General features: G+C 32.8%; 2 protein-coding genes and 1 non-coding gene across 4 annotated transcripts; all 3 read left to right on the plus strand.

Moving 5' to 3' along the window:
- Positions 1-4,649: 4,649 nt before the first annotated feature.
- Positions 4,650-4,721, plus strand: TRNAD-GUC (transfer RNA aspartic acid (anticodon GUC)). Its single transcript has one exon. It is a non-coding gene; the product is annotated as a tRNA-Asp (tRNA).
- A 93-nt stretch (positions 4,722-4,814) lies between these two features.
- On the plus strand, positions 4,815-11,447 carry PEX10 (peroxin 10). 2 transcript variants are annotated; one of them, XM_085700902.1, is made up of 11 exons: positions 4,815-5,046; positions 5,138-5,169; positions 5,530-5,619; positions 6,253-6,347; positions 6,455-6,656; positions 6,956-7,025; positions 7,108-7,186; positions 9,378-9,511; positions 10,000-10,091; positions 10,937-11,028; positions 11,139-11,447. In XM_085700902.1, exons 1-11 carry the CDS (start codon positions 4,848-4,850, stop codon positions 11,239-11,241), a joined length of 1,188 nt encoding a protein of 395 aa, XP_085557028.1. In that variant the 5' UTR covers positions 4,815-4,847; the 3' UTR covers positions 11,242-11,447. The 2 variants fall into 2 exon arrangements, with proteins under 2 accessions (XP_085557028.1, XP_085557029.1); XM_085700903.1 differs by having other exon boundaries at positions 6,260-6,347; positions 6,577-6,656.
- A 484-nt stretch (positions 11,448-11,931) lies between these two features.
- Positions 11,932-14,154, plus strand: LOC146952319 (B3 domain-containing transcription factor VRN1-like). Its single transcript, XM_085700906.1, has 3 exons — positions 11,932-12,182; positions 13,150-13,608; positions 13,698-14,154. Exons 1-3 carry the CDS (start codon positions 12,078-12,080, stop codon positions 13,956-13,958), a joined length of 825 nt encoding a protein of 274 aa, XP_085557032.1. The 5' UTR covers positions 11,932-12,077; the 3' UTR covers positions 13,959-14,154.
- Positions 14,155-18,795: the final 4,641 nt, after the last annotated feature.

Consider the following 18,795-nt stretch of genomic DNA (forward strand, 5'->3'; position numbering starts at 1 on the left):
CTTGTATATTGAATGTAGACTAGTTGGAAAACAACACAAAAAATTGAAACCTGAATAACCTTTCCCTTTCTTTTGTTTTTTTTTTCTAAAAAATTTTGGAATCACTCTTTTTTCCCACTAAACTTAATGCTGTTCTTTCATCAAAGAAAAAAAGAATTTATTGCTTTTCAAAGAAAAAAAGAATTTATTGCTTTTCAAAAAAATATGTAGAGTAAATAGGGGTAATTTTGTAAAGAAATAATTAATGCACTTGAAAATATCAAAATGGTCTTATAATAAGGGACAAGAATTTTTTTTAAAAGGGTCCTATAATATGGGACAGAGGTAGTATTAACTTTAGTGAGTTTCTGTACTGATTTAGAATCTCACACTTTTTGTGTACTATAATAATGCACTTTTATTGGTGTTGTAGTTTAGATTCTTTTAAACGTGTCATTGATTTTAGCCTAAGATGTTGTCCTCATTATGATATTTTTCTGATATAAAAAGTTGTGAGTTTGGTTTGGGTGTGTTGAAAATGCTGGATTTCTTATTTTCCATTTGGTGATCATTTGTTACTCAAGTCATAGGCTCAATCAAATATAGGGCCAGAATATAATGATAGTGGTCGCTCATTCTTATTCTTACACACCGATTGTGAATCACATAAGTAACAAAATAATATAATTCACACTAAATAAAAAAATCGTCTATTTAATTTTGTTAATATAAACTAAAAAATAAATAGATTTTTCAAAATTACCTTCATATACTCAACAAAATAACCTTTCACTGAAACATGTTTCACATATAGGCATGGAAGATATAGAAAAATGAAATCTAAAATAATTGATGGGTGTTTTAAGAAATTATATCATTAAAAATTATAGAATTAGTTGAGATTTATGCATTTATTTTTACCACCAAATCATTTTTTCTTGCTTACAATTTTTGGTTGTATAAGGAAACAAAGAAAAAGAAAAGTTGAAGTTGGTTCTAACTTAACCTTTCACAACCTAAGGTGATGAATGTTTGTCTTTACAAAACCGGCTTGTAAGAGTGAGTAACTTTCATTACAAAACTGAATTGTAAGGTGATAGATGTTTCTCTTTATAAACTCAACAGATTTAGGCTTGATGCATGTTTAAATTGTGGGTGACTCTAATTTATAGGCTATGATAGCAAATTAAACTTTAGTTTAACTCAACTTTACAAAAGAGAAATAATATTTTGACAACCATTTTTTGACAACTTTTGGACAACTTTCTCTCTCATACTCACATGATGTTGTTATCATCTCTCTTCCTTTTTCTCTCTCCATTGTTTTTTACCAATAAAAAGTGAGAAAAACAAGGTTGTCAACAAAGTTGTCATCAAATGGATGTCAAAATATCATTACTCTTTACAAAATTGGATTTTAAGTTGAAAAATGATTCTCTTTGTAAACTATGAAGAGTCATATCTATCAAACCTCTGACTTAAATTTTTAATAGAAAAAGAAAGAAAACAAAGCAAACTAATCTCTAGGAAAAACAATCTTGAGCTTGTGTGCAAGTAAGGATCAATGCATGCATCAAGTTCCATCGGAGGAGATGAGACTAACTTCAAAGCATCAAGCTGAGATGAACCAATGAATTAAATATTTTGTCACATACTTCCTTCGGTCTCAAATGTAAACAACTTTTCACTTTTTAGGTTTATTCAATAAATAATGTATGTGATCTATAATATGGATCACATACATCATTTATTAAATGAATGTGAAAAATTGCTTATATTTAAGACCAAAGAGAGTATATAACACAAACATAAGGTGAATCACCAATTTGATCGTTGAAATTGTATGAATCAAACAATTTAAAATGGCGAAAATACCATTAACTCATTTTCAATTTTTCAACCATTATCCTTTCAACTCCACTCCTCTCCTTTTTTTTTCCCTCTTCCTCTTCCTTTGTCCCTCCCTCCCTTTCATTTTTTCTTCTTTTTTCTCCAACCTATTTTTGAATTCAAACAATTTCTTTTCTAAAAGAATAATAAGTTTACACAAATTTATGGTAATGTTGTAACATTTCAAAGTTAAAGATTGTTTCACTCAAAAATTAAATTTGAGATTCTTCCGAACGATTGCCCTTAAGTGGAGTTTATTAACAAATTAAAACTCATCATTTGATTAGTGAAATACCTCTTCTAAGTGTTAGTGTATTCAAATCCACTCATCTAATACATAGACTCTCTAGAAAAGTATGGTCAGAGTCAAATAAAAATCCTGAATTTAAGAACCAATATTTGTATATTTGACGGTTCAAATCCAAAAGACAAGCAGCCCATAATTGCTAAATGACATTTTCCTCATATATTCTTATCCACTCATCATTCCCACCAATGGCCAATGGATGAATCAAATTTGAGGTATTAAAGGCAAACTCAATCTTAACTAAGACACTTCATTTTTTTCCATTCATGTTTCAAGATACTCCATTCATGTTTTCAAGATATAATTGGTATCAAATTGAAAAGTGGTTGATTTTTCAATGAACCAATCGTTTTCAATTATAATCACTTTTATAACTATAGATAGTCATAATAGAATTCATATTGGCAATATCTTTCGTTCATGTTACTGTTAGACTATGTTGTTTCTCCAAGTTGAATGATTAATAGGAGTTTGAATTGAGTGACCTTCACTTTTGTCAGCAATGAGATGGTAGCTATAGTACATTTTTTGTTTCTTTTGGTGTCGACATTTTGCTATGCTTTTTTATGTACAACATCATATGTTGTAGGTAGCTTATTGGTTAGTTCATGGAATCACCAAGCTATATTGGTCACGTATTTATTTTGCTTTGCGGGGCAATGCAATAGAAATATCTTTGTTCGTTTGTGACAATGGCAACATAACTTTATGTTGTGGTTCTTGATCAAATGATTCAGAGAATAGGAATATGTTTTTATGAGAGAGAGAGAGGAGGAATATGAATGATAACACATGTTGACCAAGGTTGGGGAAGAAAAAAAATCAACAAGAAGTGGTTTTCTACCGAATTTTTTTCTCCAATAAAAAATGGAGCCCTTCTTGGAGCACATATATTGTCAACATGGAACCAGAAGATGAGTTTTTCTATCTCGAGCACAGGGATATACTTGAAGTATAAGTATGCTTGAAATGGACAATCAAGAACAATAGAGAGAGCATTGGAATGTAAACTTGATGAGATTTTTTTTTTCGCACATTGGATTTTTGGATTTTGAAATCTAAAATGAGGTTTTTTTGTCTATTTTTAAAGTATAAAATGAGGTTTTCCTCTATTTTCAACCGTGCGTAACTGTTTTTTCTTCTTCAATTTGGATATTGAAATCCAAAAAAGTAAGTATTTTGGATTCTAGAATCCAAACAACACCGTGAAATGTTTCAAACCACTTTATCGTCAAAATAATTTTTTCATTTTTTTTTCATGATTTGTAATACAAGAGGAGTTCGAAGCATGTGAATGAGTGTTGATATTAAAATATGTAGTGAGTGCTTGATTTAGCTCATTGAACTATCAAAGCATTTGACCATTTTGTGTTACTAAGTTGTTGATTTTTTTTTTTAGAGTATGTTAGGTTTTTCTTTGGTAGAAAGAGTGGTTTTGTCTAACATACAAATAAAATGGTTTTACATTATCCACAAGCGTCTTCTATATCTTTGGATAAAAATGTCACATCATAATTCATTTAATTTAATTGTGTGATTTATTGATCTAATGGTAAAAACTATTATGTAAATAATGCAAGACTTGTCTCATTTATCACCCTAGAATTCGACATAAAAATATGTTAGGTTTAACGAAGTAGTGCGTGGAGGATATTATTTGAAAATTAATTAAATGAGTAGATTTGCGTTTTCAAAATATAAGATACTGAATTGGTAGAAATTAGGCGGATGTTGTGGTTATAGATGGTTAGTGTTTTTGCACCATGCTAAAAAAAAGGTGCAATCAAACTACTAGATGAATTTTATAATATAAAAAAACTACTAATGAAGCTTATAGCATGTTTGCTATTGCGTCTGTCAAACCACGTTTTATAGAAAACCACGTTAATTTATCACGTTGGCACAAAAGCTTCAAAGGCTAGTTTCATAAAGTCACTACAATTTTGCTTTGATAATCACGTCAGCCGTGCTTTTGGGCTTATAAACTCTATACCAAACACATGCTTAATCCATAAAACACGGGAAGACAATCAAAAGCTGCATAGATTTATTCTATTTGCATTTTCTTTCTTGATCTCGTTAATTACTCACGCATAGAATGAAAAAGCATTTTGATATAAGTTTATTTTGTGAATGTCACTTAAAAGTTAAAAGTGAGTAATAACTTAAGATTAAATTATAAAGAAAAAGAGGATATATTAGATGTGTGGTTAAGATGTAACAATTAAGAAAAATACGTCTTAACGGTCCAAATAACAAATATACTCAATATCTATATTTTTCTTTCTCTTCTATTTAAACGGTTTTCTTAAAGATCTAATCAGATTAGCTATTCCATATTTATCAAAACAACTTTTGAAAATAGCTTACACAAAAAATAATTAAAGTGTAATACATTTTCAGTTTTCACAACAACGCAATAGCTTTTAAGGGATACGTATTAATACGTTTACCATGAATAAAAAAGCAACAAGTCGTTGTAGTATAGTGGTAAGTATTCCCGCCTGTCACGCGGGTGACCCGGGTTCGATCCCCGGCAACGGCGAATATTTTTATTTTTTTTTTAATTTTTTTTTTTTTTTTTTGAAAAAATGAAAACGAAGGAAGGATTTAGAAGCAAGAGTTTGAAGATAACACTAACTTCATTAAAATTGCGTTAACAGAAAAATCCATGGGGTGGGGTCACCTTGGAAGAAATGGCTCCGAATCCGTTACAGACGTCGATGCAGCTCCGAGTACTAGCACGGCGGCGGAGTCACGGCGGTTTCCTCCGGCTGCTCAACCGGAAATGATGCGAGCAGCTGAAAAAGACGATCAGTACGCCTCTTTCGTTTACGATGCCTGTCGCGACGCTTTCCGCCATCTCTTCGGTATCTCTCTCTCTCTCTATCTAACTAACTTTCAAATTACGAATTTCAATTTGCGGTAATGTAAAGTAGTTTTGTGAAATTTTCGGTGTAGGTACTAGAGTTGCGGTGGCTTATCAAAACGAGGTAATCAATAATTAATCACTTTATCTTGTTTATATTCTTGATTATGTATTCCTAATTGAATGTGTGTTTGGCTTTACGGTGACTTAAATTGATTTTGAATGAATTGATTCTAAAATTTGTAAAATTGAATTTCGCTAAAAGTGAGTTGAATGCAAAATTATTTAAGTATGGATACCTTCAAATGAATAGTGAGTTGAATGATAGATTCAAGACTAAAATTCAATTTTAGAAGCAAAAGCTATAAATTCTAGCTTCAAATTAGAATCAATTTTAAAGGCAAAATCAATTCTACTCTAAAGCAATCAAACATGCAAACATACACCAAGTGTAATCGTGCTTTAGTGTTAATTGTTTTTGCAGACGAAACTTTTAGGGCAAATGCTTTACTACGTTCTCACAACAGGCTCAGGACAACAGACACTTGGTGAGGAATACTGTGATATCACTCAGGTAATTTCGTCCTTCATTGTTAATTGTTCATGTAAGTGTTCGTCTAAATTTTGCAAGTGATTTATTTTACATTGGAGTTCTAACATATTGTTTTATTGGTTGATTTTTTCGTACCTGATTTGGTGAATTTGATTTTTTTCTGTTGATTTTACACCGCTGTTGTAATTTTAAATGATATTGGAGGTTTAATTTTGTAAAGATGAGAATGTTGTGTTGGATGTTTGGTAGGACTAGACAGTAGACATGATAGGATTAGAAACGGCAAGAGAGTTGAGGTAACACCTATAGTAGAAAAGATGGCGGAAACTAGACTTAGGTGGTTTAGGCATGTCGAGAGAAGACTTGTGGATTCTCTAGTAAAGAGAGTAGATCAGATGGAGGGTAATCAGACCACTAGAGAAAGAGGAAGACCTAGAAAAACTATTAAGAAAGATCTAGAGATTAATGAGTTGTTTAGAAATATAGTTTATGATAGAACATTATGGCGTCGTTTGATCCATGTAGCCGATCCCACTTACTGGGATAAGGCTTGGTCGTTGTTGTTGTTGCTACTTGATTTTTGTGTACATAATTAGATGATTTTGATTTATGTACTGTTTAAAAACATCTGATAGTTGTTGACTGGTTTATTAGGTTGCAGGACCTTATGGACTTCCTCCTACACCAGCCAGGCGTGCTTTGTTCATTGTATATCAATCAGCGATTCCATATATTGCAGAACGAATCAGGTTGATTTTCCTCTCTCTTTTAATTAATCATTGATGTGATTGAGCTTTATGTGTGTGTGTTTGCACTCGCGTCTAGTTTTATGATTAATTGAATGTTAATTTCACAGTTCTAGAATTGCTTCCCGAGGCATTATCCTTTCTGACTATGAGTCTGCTGAGATTTACGGTGAAAATGCCCATGGGAGTAGTAGTTCTCGGGTTTCTGAAATTTCTTCTGCATCTGCCTCAGGACAGTCTACATCAACTTTGACGAGGTTGAAGCATAAACTCGGAGGATTTTGGTTGCATTTGGTTCAGAGATGGCCTACGGTACATTACTCCTGCTGATGTTTCTCATTCAACAATGATCAAGAAGTTACTACATTCTCCTTCGTAATCACTTGGTTATTTTTTACAAAAATGTTTCAACCATATACTGTTATTTTATTTTTGTCAATTATATGGAAGATTCAAGTTACACAGTAAATGACCACTCTATCGGTATAATAACTTTTGTCTTATCCCCTTTAAAGCTGTATTTTATTACATAATCTGACTATATTTAATCAGTTTAGTTGGAAGCGATGTTTCCGTTTGTTGCTAAATCTAGTTTCTATGCTCCCCACCAGATGCTCCCTTTTGTTCGCGAGTTATTGCAGTTGCTTCTTCGTGCTAACCTCATGTTGTTTTATTTTGAAGGTGATCCTTTGCTTAACACTCATTCTAGTTATTAGACATGGAAAAGCAAGTTTTCTAAATCTTGCCATTATTTCTTTTGTAGGCCTATATTATCATATATCCAAACGTGCTGCAGGCATTCGTTATGTGTTCATTGGAAAAGCATCAAATCAAAGACCCAGGTATCATGTTTTGAAACTTTACAAAATATTTTTAAAAAGTATGATGGGCCACCAACTGGGGAATTTTCTCAGTCATTTAAGTAGAATTACATGGTTTTTGTTAGTTAGAAGGAGAAGAAAGCATGTGGAGGATAAGTCAAGCAAGGGGTACATCAGTTCTATCTCAAAGTAAACATAGAACATACCATGCCACATATCCCACGGTTGAAGTATCTTGGATCCTTTATATTAAATGATGGAAAATAATGGGAAATGTGAGTCATATGATTCAAGCAAAATTAATAAAATAGAGGAATGCTTGTGTATTTTGTGATATAAAATTACCGGTCAAACTTAAGAAATTTTTTTCCTGGTTGGATGTATACAAGACATTCAATGTTGTATGAGATTGAATGCTAGATAGAAAACGGTAACAAACAATTAAGTTAAATGTTGTAAAGATGGAAATGTTACAGTGGATGAGTGGTATTAGTTGGTTTATAAAACCACTAGACAAGTAAGTCGGTTGCAACAAAGGAACATAATGAGAGTGAAACCTCCTTCCCTATGAGAATTGGATTCAATTATCATCAACTACAAGATAATTTCAATTTGAACTCGAGAATGGCATGATGATTGAATTAAGATTATGACTGACAACTAAAATTTGCAGTAATAGGAACCAAAAGCAATATCTAAAATAAAATTTAGTTGCTTAAAGCGATAGATTTGGATTATCCTTAGTTTCCCTTCTAAGTAATAATTGATTCAAGCCTTAATTCCAGTTCAATTCACTTAATCAACATTCAAATAGGTGAAGTTGGATTATTTTAAATCCCTTGTAAAACAATCCCTTTGAATCTGGTTAAGAACTCCAATCCCTTAAGTGATCCTTGTTAAGGCAATTGTTAACTATAAAAATTCAAAAGAGTGCTTAATGTCCATATCCTATCCCATCATCAATATCATGGTAATTTGCAGGATCTAACTCAGTAGTCAATTTTCCAGCTAAGCAATCAAGTATGAAATCAATTTCAAGATCCCCTTTAAGGAAACATTAAACACAGACACAATTACTTGATTATAATGAAATAAACAATGCATGCATTAAGAGTTAGGAAATTAATTACAATAGATTTTAGCCAAGGGTCATCCTAGCCTAATCTAAAGTGTTTAGCTATTCGTGCTATAAAAATGCTGAGGTCTCCTTGATCTTCCCTGCAAAGATCGTCCAAAAATTATTAGACTTGGTATATATATCATCCAACATGTAACTACCAGTGCTGAGTGCTGACTTCCAAATGCTTAGTTCTAAACCCTGGCGCTGAATGTGCGACAAGCAGTGTTGAATTACTTTGTTTAGCACTGGGCACAGCTCACTAATGTTAGGAACAACTCTTCCCATAGCAAATGCAATTTTTGCCCATCAATGTGGCTTTTCAACACCTACCTTTATGCATCCAATGGCAAAATCCCTGTATACCAATGCTGACCGACCACTAAGTCTGTTATGTTGGGTGCTGGTTAAGCAACTTGCTATTTTACCTTGTTCAATTCCTACAAAAACTGAGGTACAAAGATGATGATGTGTAAGAACGCTCTTAAATACAAATCCATAAGGAGAATAAATTCAACTAGTCAAAATCAAATTTATCCAAGTCCTAATTAAATTCCTATACATACACTCACAGCAAAATCAACCATTTTAGTCTACATTCATGATGTAGATTTATCAAGTGGTCATGCTAGACAAGATAGGATTTGGAATGAAAGCACTAGAGAGAAAGTTGAGTTAGCACCAGTTGTGAGTAGATGGTAGAATCTCGTGTTAGGTGGTTTAGGAGAGACCACAGAAAACTATAGTTTAAAGTTTAACTATTAAAAAGGATTTGGATTAAATGGCATGTCTTTAAAAATTATTCATGATAGAATATAATGTCGACATTTAGTTTGTGTAGTCAATCCCACTTAGTAGAAAGAAAAAAAAATAGTAGTTGTTGTCTTTTACTCCATATTATGATCATTATGTTATTTATTCATAATGATGTTTTCTTTTTATGTAATTTCAATTTTTAATAAACTCTACCTTTCATGTACTAAATCTTGGTGTAGGTGACTCTATTAAATTGCTCTGTTATAGTTCTTACTGCACATGACAGTTTGTGTTTTTGTTCAACCACTCTGATTTCTTTATAACACTGCTTCTGTGCAGATATCAAATACTGGGAGTATTTCTGCTGATTCAACTTTGTGTAATAGCTGCTGAAGGGCTGCGTCGAAGAAATTTTTCATCGATCGCTGCTTCAGTTCATCAGGCATCCTTTGCAACCCACCATACATCAGCAGGTTATAAAAGTTTCTTAGCTAACTATTTTTAACTAATTATTTATTTAGATATTTTTCTCGTTTTTCCTGTTTCTTAATTTATGTGTCTAGTATGCTCTGGATGTTTTCTTGTTTTGCCATTTAGTTTTTATAATAAACCCTCAATCCAGTCCTCCAAAGGTTTGGGCGTTATCACATTAGTCTTCCAAATGATTCATCAGTCATCATATTATCCCCTCAATGATACATGATTGTCACCAAGTCCATCATTTTGTGTCATCACTTTAATGCTTTTCAGAGAAGAGTTTGGTGATGATGGTGTATCTTTGAGGGATTAATTGTTAAAAAACTCTGTAGGGTCAATATGGTGGCACTTCAATCTTTGAGGGACTAAGTTGGTACAAAAAAAAATGGACGACTAATGTGGCGGCACCCTAATCTTTGAGCGTCTAAGTTGAGGGTTGATTCTAGTTATTGTCATAACCCGACTCCATTGCCATGTATTATAGGACACGGTTTGCCTGTTCTAAATGAAGAAGGTAATTTGGCATCTCCAGAAGCTGACAAAGGAAGTTGGGTCTCTGGATCCTCATCTTCTGAGGTTCAATTATCTCATCAAATTATCTTTTTCTTTTAATGCTATTTAGTGCATGCTTGTTGCTTTGTTTTGACAGAGTTTGCAGTTAAAGTGTCATACATAAGTCACTTGGAAAATTTAAGATCAGCAGTGGGATAAATATATTACTGTTGACTTGTACAGTTGTGTTGATCCATTCTGGTTTAAAATGCCAATGTTTTGGAAATATGAGGATCTTTTTGGATATAAAAATATGGTTTTCTTAATGAAGTGCCTTTAGGACGCTCTTTAAAGAAATAAGGAGTGAGAAGTATTGGAATAGTCCAACATTCATTTTATTAGGAATACAAAAATAATTCAAGGAATAGTCCAACATTCATTTTATTAGGTATACAAAAATAATTTTTGTTTAAATACTCTTTAGCTAGTAATCTTAGAACACTCGTTAGAAAATCGGTAAAAAGGGCAGAGATAACAAAATACAGTGTATTATTTGATTGTAGATATGTTTCTTGCAATTTTGGTTGTTACTGAATTATAATTTGTATGTTTCTGGTTTGTACGATTACAAAGCTAGTGTGTTTCTCCCTCGTGTCTGTAACTTGTATGGGTTCTTGTATGAGCAAGTATTTGTGCTTTGGCTCTGTTCCAAACCCTCCCATTTTGGGTGATGTAAAGAACATAACATATATTGTGTATCTATGTTGCTCTGATCGAATACGCTTCACAGAAAGCTGGTTTCTATTGAGAAAGTTTATTTATCATAGCAGAATCGAATAAAAAGCCTTAAGAGAATTAGGTGGGTCCAAGCATCCATCATATCATCTTATTGCACTATGTGTTTTGCTGAATCATTTTTCTTTTTGCAGCATCATGCAACTAATGGGGTAAGCAAATGCACACTTTGCCTGAGTAATCGTCAACACCCAACAGCTACTTCCTGTGGCCATGTATTTTGCTGGTATTGTCTTCTGCATTCTTGCTGCTTTTTTACGTTCCCCGCTTGTTTGTCCGTCTCAAACCTCTTATCCATTCACATTGCATCTTGTCTGTTTGATGTGATCCATGTAGGAACTGTATCACAGAATGGTGCAACGAAAAGCCAGAGTGCCCTCTTTGCCGCACCCCTATAACACACTCAAGTTTAGTTTGTGTCTATCATTCAGACTTCTAGAATCTGCTTCTCGTCAGCTGTAGACTTTTGTATATGGAAAGAAGATAGCATGAAAGGCAACGTTTTTCTTCAGCTTGAGGATTGTATCATATGAACATTTAAGCAATTTAATTTTATATTAGAAAATAAGAAAGTTTTGATTTCAGCAATCAATTTTGTACAACTATCATTAAACCGTGATTCTACGTTAGTTATTTCTCTCTAAATTTGGTGGTGCTAGTAGATGGAAACAAAATGAAGCTTCAAAATACAAGTTCAAGAAGAGGTTTTGTAAAATAAAAATAAAAATTATAGTTGAAGAGGAATAGAAATATAGTACAAACATGTCTATTGTAAGCTCACTCGTCCACCACCGTTTGAGATATGAAATATTCTCCCAATCCTAGAAGGTGCCCCAAAACAAATCAAATGCATGTATTCTGCGAGAGTTGATTTATTCATAAAAACCTTAAATTTAAAGGACAATTTGATAATATTAACACACAAAACAGAACATTAATTGAACTAACAATTTTTTTTAAGAAATGTGAAAAAAGGAAAATGTGTTTAAATATAGGGACGGATTATAATTTATGAGTCTTTGCTAATAAATGTCTCTCAACACTAAAAATTTTAAATTAAGAAATTATTTCTTCAAAAAAGTTAAATACTACAATTTCATTTGCATTAAACACACAATATTTTTTTTTTTTTTTATAAAAAAATTCATTTAAGATCTTAAACTTACCATTTATTTAATTTTTATTTGCACGGCAATTTTAAAGATATTTTTTTTTAATAAAAGACGATCTAAGTCCAAAAAAGAGGATTACTACAACCCCAACAGAAAATCTGCAATGAAGCCTCGCCGGAGAAGACCTGTCCGGTCATTGGCGCCGGAGAACGTATCAAAACATTTTATGAAAGCCATACTTCCCTCACCCATTCATGCCACTCAAATAGTAAGTTTCGGTTTCTATCTTTCTTTTGAGTATGGTCTTTGTAGCTAAGTTGACGACTCTTTAATTTTATCGCTTGTTTTGTACTCTTATCCATGCATGCATTGAGTGCATGTTTCAACATTCAGTACTAACTCCATTGAAGGTCATCACTCTTTCTGTTTGGTTCTAAGCTTGTAATAATTGATTTCAAATCTTTGATATGTTTGGTATCACATTAAGTTTGTCATAATCATGCTAGCTAGCTGTGGTTCTGGCACAACTATTGTGATGCAAAATATATGTTATGATATGTCGAGTGTGAGTTAAAGTTTCACATTAGATGAAAGAGTTGATGTTGAACAACATAAGTGTCTATTGTCTTAGATTTTGGGTGAACATGTGGTTTCCAACTCACTTGTGTAGTTGTTTTTAATCCAATGTGATGATCCAACATAGTGTGGCTTCTCCTTATTGTCCAACAATATACACATGTATGTTTGGTTTTACTTTTGCACAAGACAAAATTGATTTTAGAGATGTAGAATTAATTGACATATTTGGAATGTGCTCGGGTTTGATTTTGTCTTCATAATTGATTCTAATTTGAACTTAGAATTCGGAGGTTTTGCCTAAACATTGCTTATGTTTGATTGCATTCCCTATGTTGAATCTAAGGTGATCTACAGTGTACACACTTAGTTGAATCTGGAATGTACTTATGTATGATTTATTCCCTTAAAAGTGAAATCAATAGTAAATTTGTGGCTAAAAATCATGTTTGGAGTAGGAAACTTCAAATCTAAATTTCAAATTATAAATTATTAGTGTCAAAAGCAATTCTAAAAGTATCAAAATTATTTTATGCATCTTAAATCACTTTTTCCACTCACAAAAGTGAATCAAAATATGCACTAGCTGTACCAATTCTCTTTTGAAGTTTGGTCTTTAGTATATCAGGCGGTGTGTTATTTATCGTTTATCAATGCAGAGAATTCCAAATGAGTTTATCGCAAGATTTGGAAATGAACTCAAGAATGTTGCTACAATTACTGTTCCGGATGGTTGTATTTGGGAAATGGAACTGAAGAAATGCGGCAATGACGTTTTCTTTTGTAACAAATGGCAAGAGTTCATAGAATACTATTCAATAGGATATGGTTGGTACCTTTCTTTCAATTATGAAGGAAATTCAAAGTTTAGTGTTACTATAATTGATGTAACTTCTGTTGAGATTTGCTATCCGTTCAAAACTCTAAGTACTAGTGGAGAACCAAAAACAAAGTATCCTAGTCCTAGGAAAAGGTCCAAGGTTAAAACAAGTGAGAGCCGTGGGAAAAAGGACAAAAACATGTCTACGCGTGCTTCTAAAAAAGCAGAGAAGGCTGCCAATGAATTCAACCCAATAAACCCTTTTTTTCGTTCAAAAATTGCTAAGGCAAATCGAACGGTGAGGATTATAATTTGGAGTTTTTGGTTTAAAGTAAATGTTGGCTTATTTATGTTGCCACTTAAATTGATCTCTCTTTCATTTTGTAGAGTGTTACTTCTAAATTTGCTCAAAAGTACCTGAAGCCAAATGTTCCTATCAAACTCCAAAATTCTCATGGACAGCAATGGGAAGTTTCTTGTGTATTTTGTAATGCCGAATCATTATCAATGCAAATGGCACGAGGATTTCCTAAATTTCAAAGGGCCAACAATCTGTCGCGTGGAGATTATTGTGCGTTTGAGCTGATAAAAAAGAAGCCGATTGTGCTAAAGGTCACAATGTTTCGTGTAGTTGATTATCTTGATTAACAAATGTATCCTCTCTACTTTGATGATGATGAGACATGATGTTGCATGCTGTATGTTGTTTTGGTATTTGATAACTTACGTGGAATGCGCTAACTGGTAGTAGGCACTTATGTAGTATATGTTTGATTTCTTTAAAAGGATGTTTTTCCTTTTTGGTTAATGATGCAATGTAGAACATAAGAAATTTAGAAACCTATCAGCAACTTGGAGAATTGTTGGACTAAGAATTTTCTTCGAACTAAGATGATTGTGATGAGAAATTATAATGGACCAATGGCTAATGGCTAGAAGGGTTAAAAAAACATTATATTTTACATGTTGGAATGTATATGTGAGGAGTGAGGTTGAGGAATTCTGATTTTAAATGTTGTCTGATGAAGATGCAATCAATATCCACTCACTGTGTTTAGATATTTCAGTTGCTGTTAGATTATCTTCTATCTAAATTGGTTACTTATTATCATAGAACACCATAGTGGAAGAAATTTAATTTCAAAGGATAAAGAAGTTGTTGGATCAAGAGAAGTTCACTAGTGAGACAAGACATTGACCTACATTCTGCCTTTGTTAATGCTTGAGTTTTCGATTTAACAGTATGAGTAAATATTTTTGGTACCTTCAAAATCACTAGTTGATTCATTAGAGATTACTCTAATTATGTAATTTACATAAACAAATATGATTCAAGATGTTTGATCTCCTCAAAGTGAGGCTCCAAATTCCCCTTTCTTATCACACGGAGAATAGCCATGGTGGGATTTTCCAAAACTACAGAGAAATTGGAGGTTGCCTTAGGCAACTCCTAGAAAGACATAAACTCTTGTGAGCTGCTATCAGTCCAAACACCATATCGGTGCTATAAACCAGAAAAAATAAATACAACAAGTTGAAACCAAAGTGGATACAGGATTATGATGCGACATATGTGCTTGTTTGGTATCGTGCTGAATCAGACTAAAACACGGCGAGCTACTGTGATTTTGCAAAAACTACACTTTTTAGATTCAACAAAATCAAGGTGTGACCGTGATTTTGTCTAATCCACCGTAATTTAAAACATTTTCAAAATTCCAACTTTGGTTTATTGCTGAACCATTTTCATTGTAGTGAATATAAGTTGTACTTTTGTCCAATCCACCCTTAAAGTGAAGCTTCCTTTCCCGTTTGCCACCGAAAAATGTTTTCTATTCATTTTTGTTTTTGTAGCGATATATAGCATTATTCAATTGATTAACATTGTAAAAATGTCACATAAATAAACCAAATTTGGCTGAGGCATTTTCATATTGAAAACAAATTAATCCCTCCGAAATAAGGAGTTAGGGACTAATTTATTCCTAGTATAAAAATTGTCGGATACTAATTTGAGTTTATTTTTGTCAAAAAATTGTGAGGGACCGAATTAGGCCTTCACATTTCATGTTGTGTCTTACGTTTCAATTCATAATATTTGAGACAGGGATGGCAAAATAGGTTGGACCGTCGGATTGGCCCATTTAACCCGCCATTTTTAGCGGGGTGGGTTGAAATTTTGAGCCCGCCACAAGTAGGGTGCCCACTCCGCCTAACCCACTAAAAACGGGGTGGGGGTCCATTGGGTTGATATGTTACTCTCTTTTTCAATTCTTTTTATTTATAAGTCACGATCAATTTTCCAATTTTCACCTCTATATATTGGGAAAAAAAGTTCAATTACTTTTATCACTTTTGTTTTATGATTTTAGCCTTATATTTTTAACAACTTGTTAATTTATAACTCATGTAGTTTTTATTTTCAATGTCTTATTAATTTATTATAGAATTTTAGATATGTAATTTATATGTTTGAATAATTATTTTTATATTTTTAGTGGAGTCATTAGTTATATATTTAAATTTGCTTTAAATTATCCTCATGTGCTTAGCTCGGTTGGTATGAACGATGCATAAAAATATGTAAGGTCGGGGATTCGAACCCGGCCACCACCAAAAAAAAAATCTGCTTTAAATTTATATATTTTTACATTGTTTATGTGAAGATTTTAATTAATAATTTTTAAAAAAAAACATTGATGGGTCAACCCGGCCGTCCGTCATAAAATGGAGCGGATGAGATTTTTAACCCTGTTTCTTTAGTTGGCCTGCCCCGCTCCGCCCCTTTTTAGATGGGTTATTGCCGGGACGGGGCAGGTTGGTCATTTTTGCCATCCCTAATTTCAGAACATTACCCTGTTGATTAGGCATTTATAAATAGTTTTAACATTATATTAAGGTTTTAACAAAATTGGGGGTTTCTGGACAACAACTATAAATTGTGACAGGTAACTAAATCTTTGTTGCAGAGCCATTTTTTAAACGAATGGTTGGTCATTGTGGATTTCATTTCCTTTATATATGGAAAAACACTGATATTGTACTCCATTATTTTTGTAACTTTGCTTGTATTGGGTTCTATTTACAAGTAACATTTTTATTTGTAAAAATATATAAGCAAGCTAATTTCTTCAATCTGGTCTGACCTTTTACTCAACTGTTTTGGTTTAGAATCCATTTGTTTTGAAACTCTCTTTTTCACTTTTGGTAATAAGTAACCCATCCTTGATGACCAAAACTCTTTTGTTTGGACAATGGGAAGCAATGTGTCCCCTTCCAAGACGCTTAAACATTTCATAGAAGTAGTAGAACTAGATGAATTTGAGTTAGACATATATTTACAAGGCTCGGGCTAGGGTGGGAGAGCATGATAGGTCTTCCACCGTGGGTGAGCCATTCTTGGAAGTAGATGCTCCGTGCTTCTTTGGCTTGTCCTTCCAATTGGAAGTGTTGTATATGGAATTTGATTTTTTTTCCTAGGAATTTTTTCTTTTCAATTGTTGCTCCATCTTGAAAGCTTGATGGAATAATTCCTTCATATCAAGATGATTTTGCAACTCCACTACATCCCTTATTTCATAAGTCAAGCCAGTTGACATGGCTAACTCATCAGTTTCCTAAATGTTAGCTCTTATGTTGGCTATTTCCTGTTGGAAAAATAAGACATATAATTATTATAAACTAATAAATCAAAAGAAATAATAGCACAAATAAATTAACTTATAATACTCTTTAACACTTTTTACTCCCTGAGCAAGCTTTTGGAGCTTGTTATGTAAGTTTATATGGTTAACGACTTGTTATCTATTCCAAATTTATGAATTATATTTCTCTATTTATAGAGATCTTGTATCTCATGAAATAAGAGAGAGTAAAAAAATAAGGGTTTAGAAACCAACAAGAAAACTAGAGTTTGTAGAGCTTGATGGTGCATTACTGGTCATCATGTCACAAGCGGAGAAGACCGAGATGGTGGACAAGGCCAAGAGTGCCATTGTCTTGTGTCTCAGGGATAAAGTTTTGAGAGATGTAATGAAAAAACCAACTGCGGCATCGATGTGGTCAACGTTAGAGTCGTTGTATATGACCAAATCTTTGGCTCATCGACAATTCCTAAAGCAACAACTCTAATCATTCAAGATGGTAGAGTCAAAAGCCATCATGGAGCAACTTACGAAGTTCAACAAAATCTTTGATGACTTGGAGAACATTGAGGTGCATCTTGAGGATGAAGATAAAACTATACTTTTGTTGTGTGCTCTACCGAGTTCTTTTGAATCTTTCAAGGATACCATGCTCTATGGCAAAGAAGACACTGTCACCTTGGAAGAAGTTCAATCGGCTTTGAGAACCAAGAAGTTGACCAAGTCAAAGGACTTAGAACTGATGAAAATGGCGAAGGCTTGAGTGTTTCAAGAGGGAATGATGGAGGTAAAGGTAACTGGGGAAAGAGTGGTAACAAGTTAAAGTTTAAGTGCTTTAACTGTCACAAGATAGGTCACTTCAAGAAGGATTATCCGGACAACAGTGGAATTGGATTATGCAAACAAGGGGATTTTTTTTTCTCTCCATGATAGAGAAATAATTTTATGGGTGAATATAGAGAAAATATTCTAAAAAAAGAACAATCCTAAACAGTGGTATTGGATTATGCAAACAAGGGGATTTTTTTTCTCTCCATGATAGAGAAATAATTTTATGGGTGAATATAGAGAAAATATTCTAAAAAAAGAACAATCCTACCATGCTTAAGAACTTTTAACCTATAAGTGTCTAATGTAATCCTCAAAGTCAATATGGTCCTTGTTAACCTTACTCACCCTTTCATTGGTCCTTGTTAACCATATTCACCCTTTCTTTGATGATTTGATGAAAATTGTTGTTGACACATTAGAGAAGGCTGGGACACACATGTAAAATACGCTTTTGACCCCTCGGCAGTTAACTGCCGAGGTATTTAAAATCCGGCTGCAGTTAACTGCCGAGGATTTCCTCGGTAGTTAACTGCCGAGGATCTTCTGCTACAAGTCTGGCAGAAGCTCTCTCATCTCCATTATTCATCACATCTTCAAAAAAAATTTCTCAAATCTCTCTCACAAATCTCTCTAAAAAACCCAACCAAATCCAACCAAATTTATTCAACAAAATCACAAGTAAGTAATTATAATGCTATTAACTTAAATTTTAGTTGTTATAAATGTTTTTATTTTTTAGTTTTTGAGTATATTTATTTTATTTTAGTTTTTGAGTAGATTTACATAGTATAATTCATTTTTAGAGTAAAATGTTTGTATGATGTTTATGTTATAGTTTAAAGTTTATTGGTTATATTTTAATTTGGTGTTTTAAATTAATTTTTTATTTTAGTTTTTAATTAGATTTACATGTTATTAATCATTTTTAGATAAGATGTTAGTTGATTAATTTTGTTAAAATGTTTGCATGATGATTATGTTATAATTTAAAAATTTTAGGGTTATTTTTT

The sequence above is a fragment of the Medicago sativa genome, chromosome 1, assembly GCF_051527215.1.
Source record: "Medicago sativa cultivar Bolivia chromosome 1, Bolivia_mono, whole genome shotgun sequence".
In the NCBI taxonomy this organism is placed as follows: domain Eukaryota; kingdom Viridiplantae; phylum Streptophyta; class Magnoliopsida; order Fabales; family Fabaceae; genus Medicago; species Medicago sativa.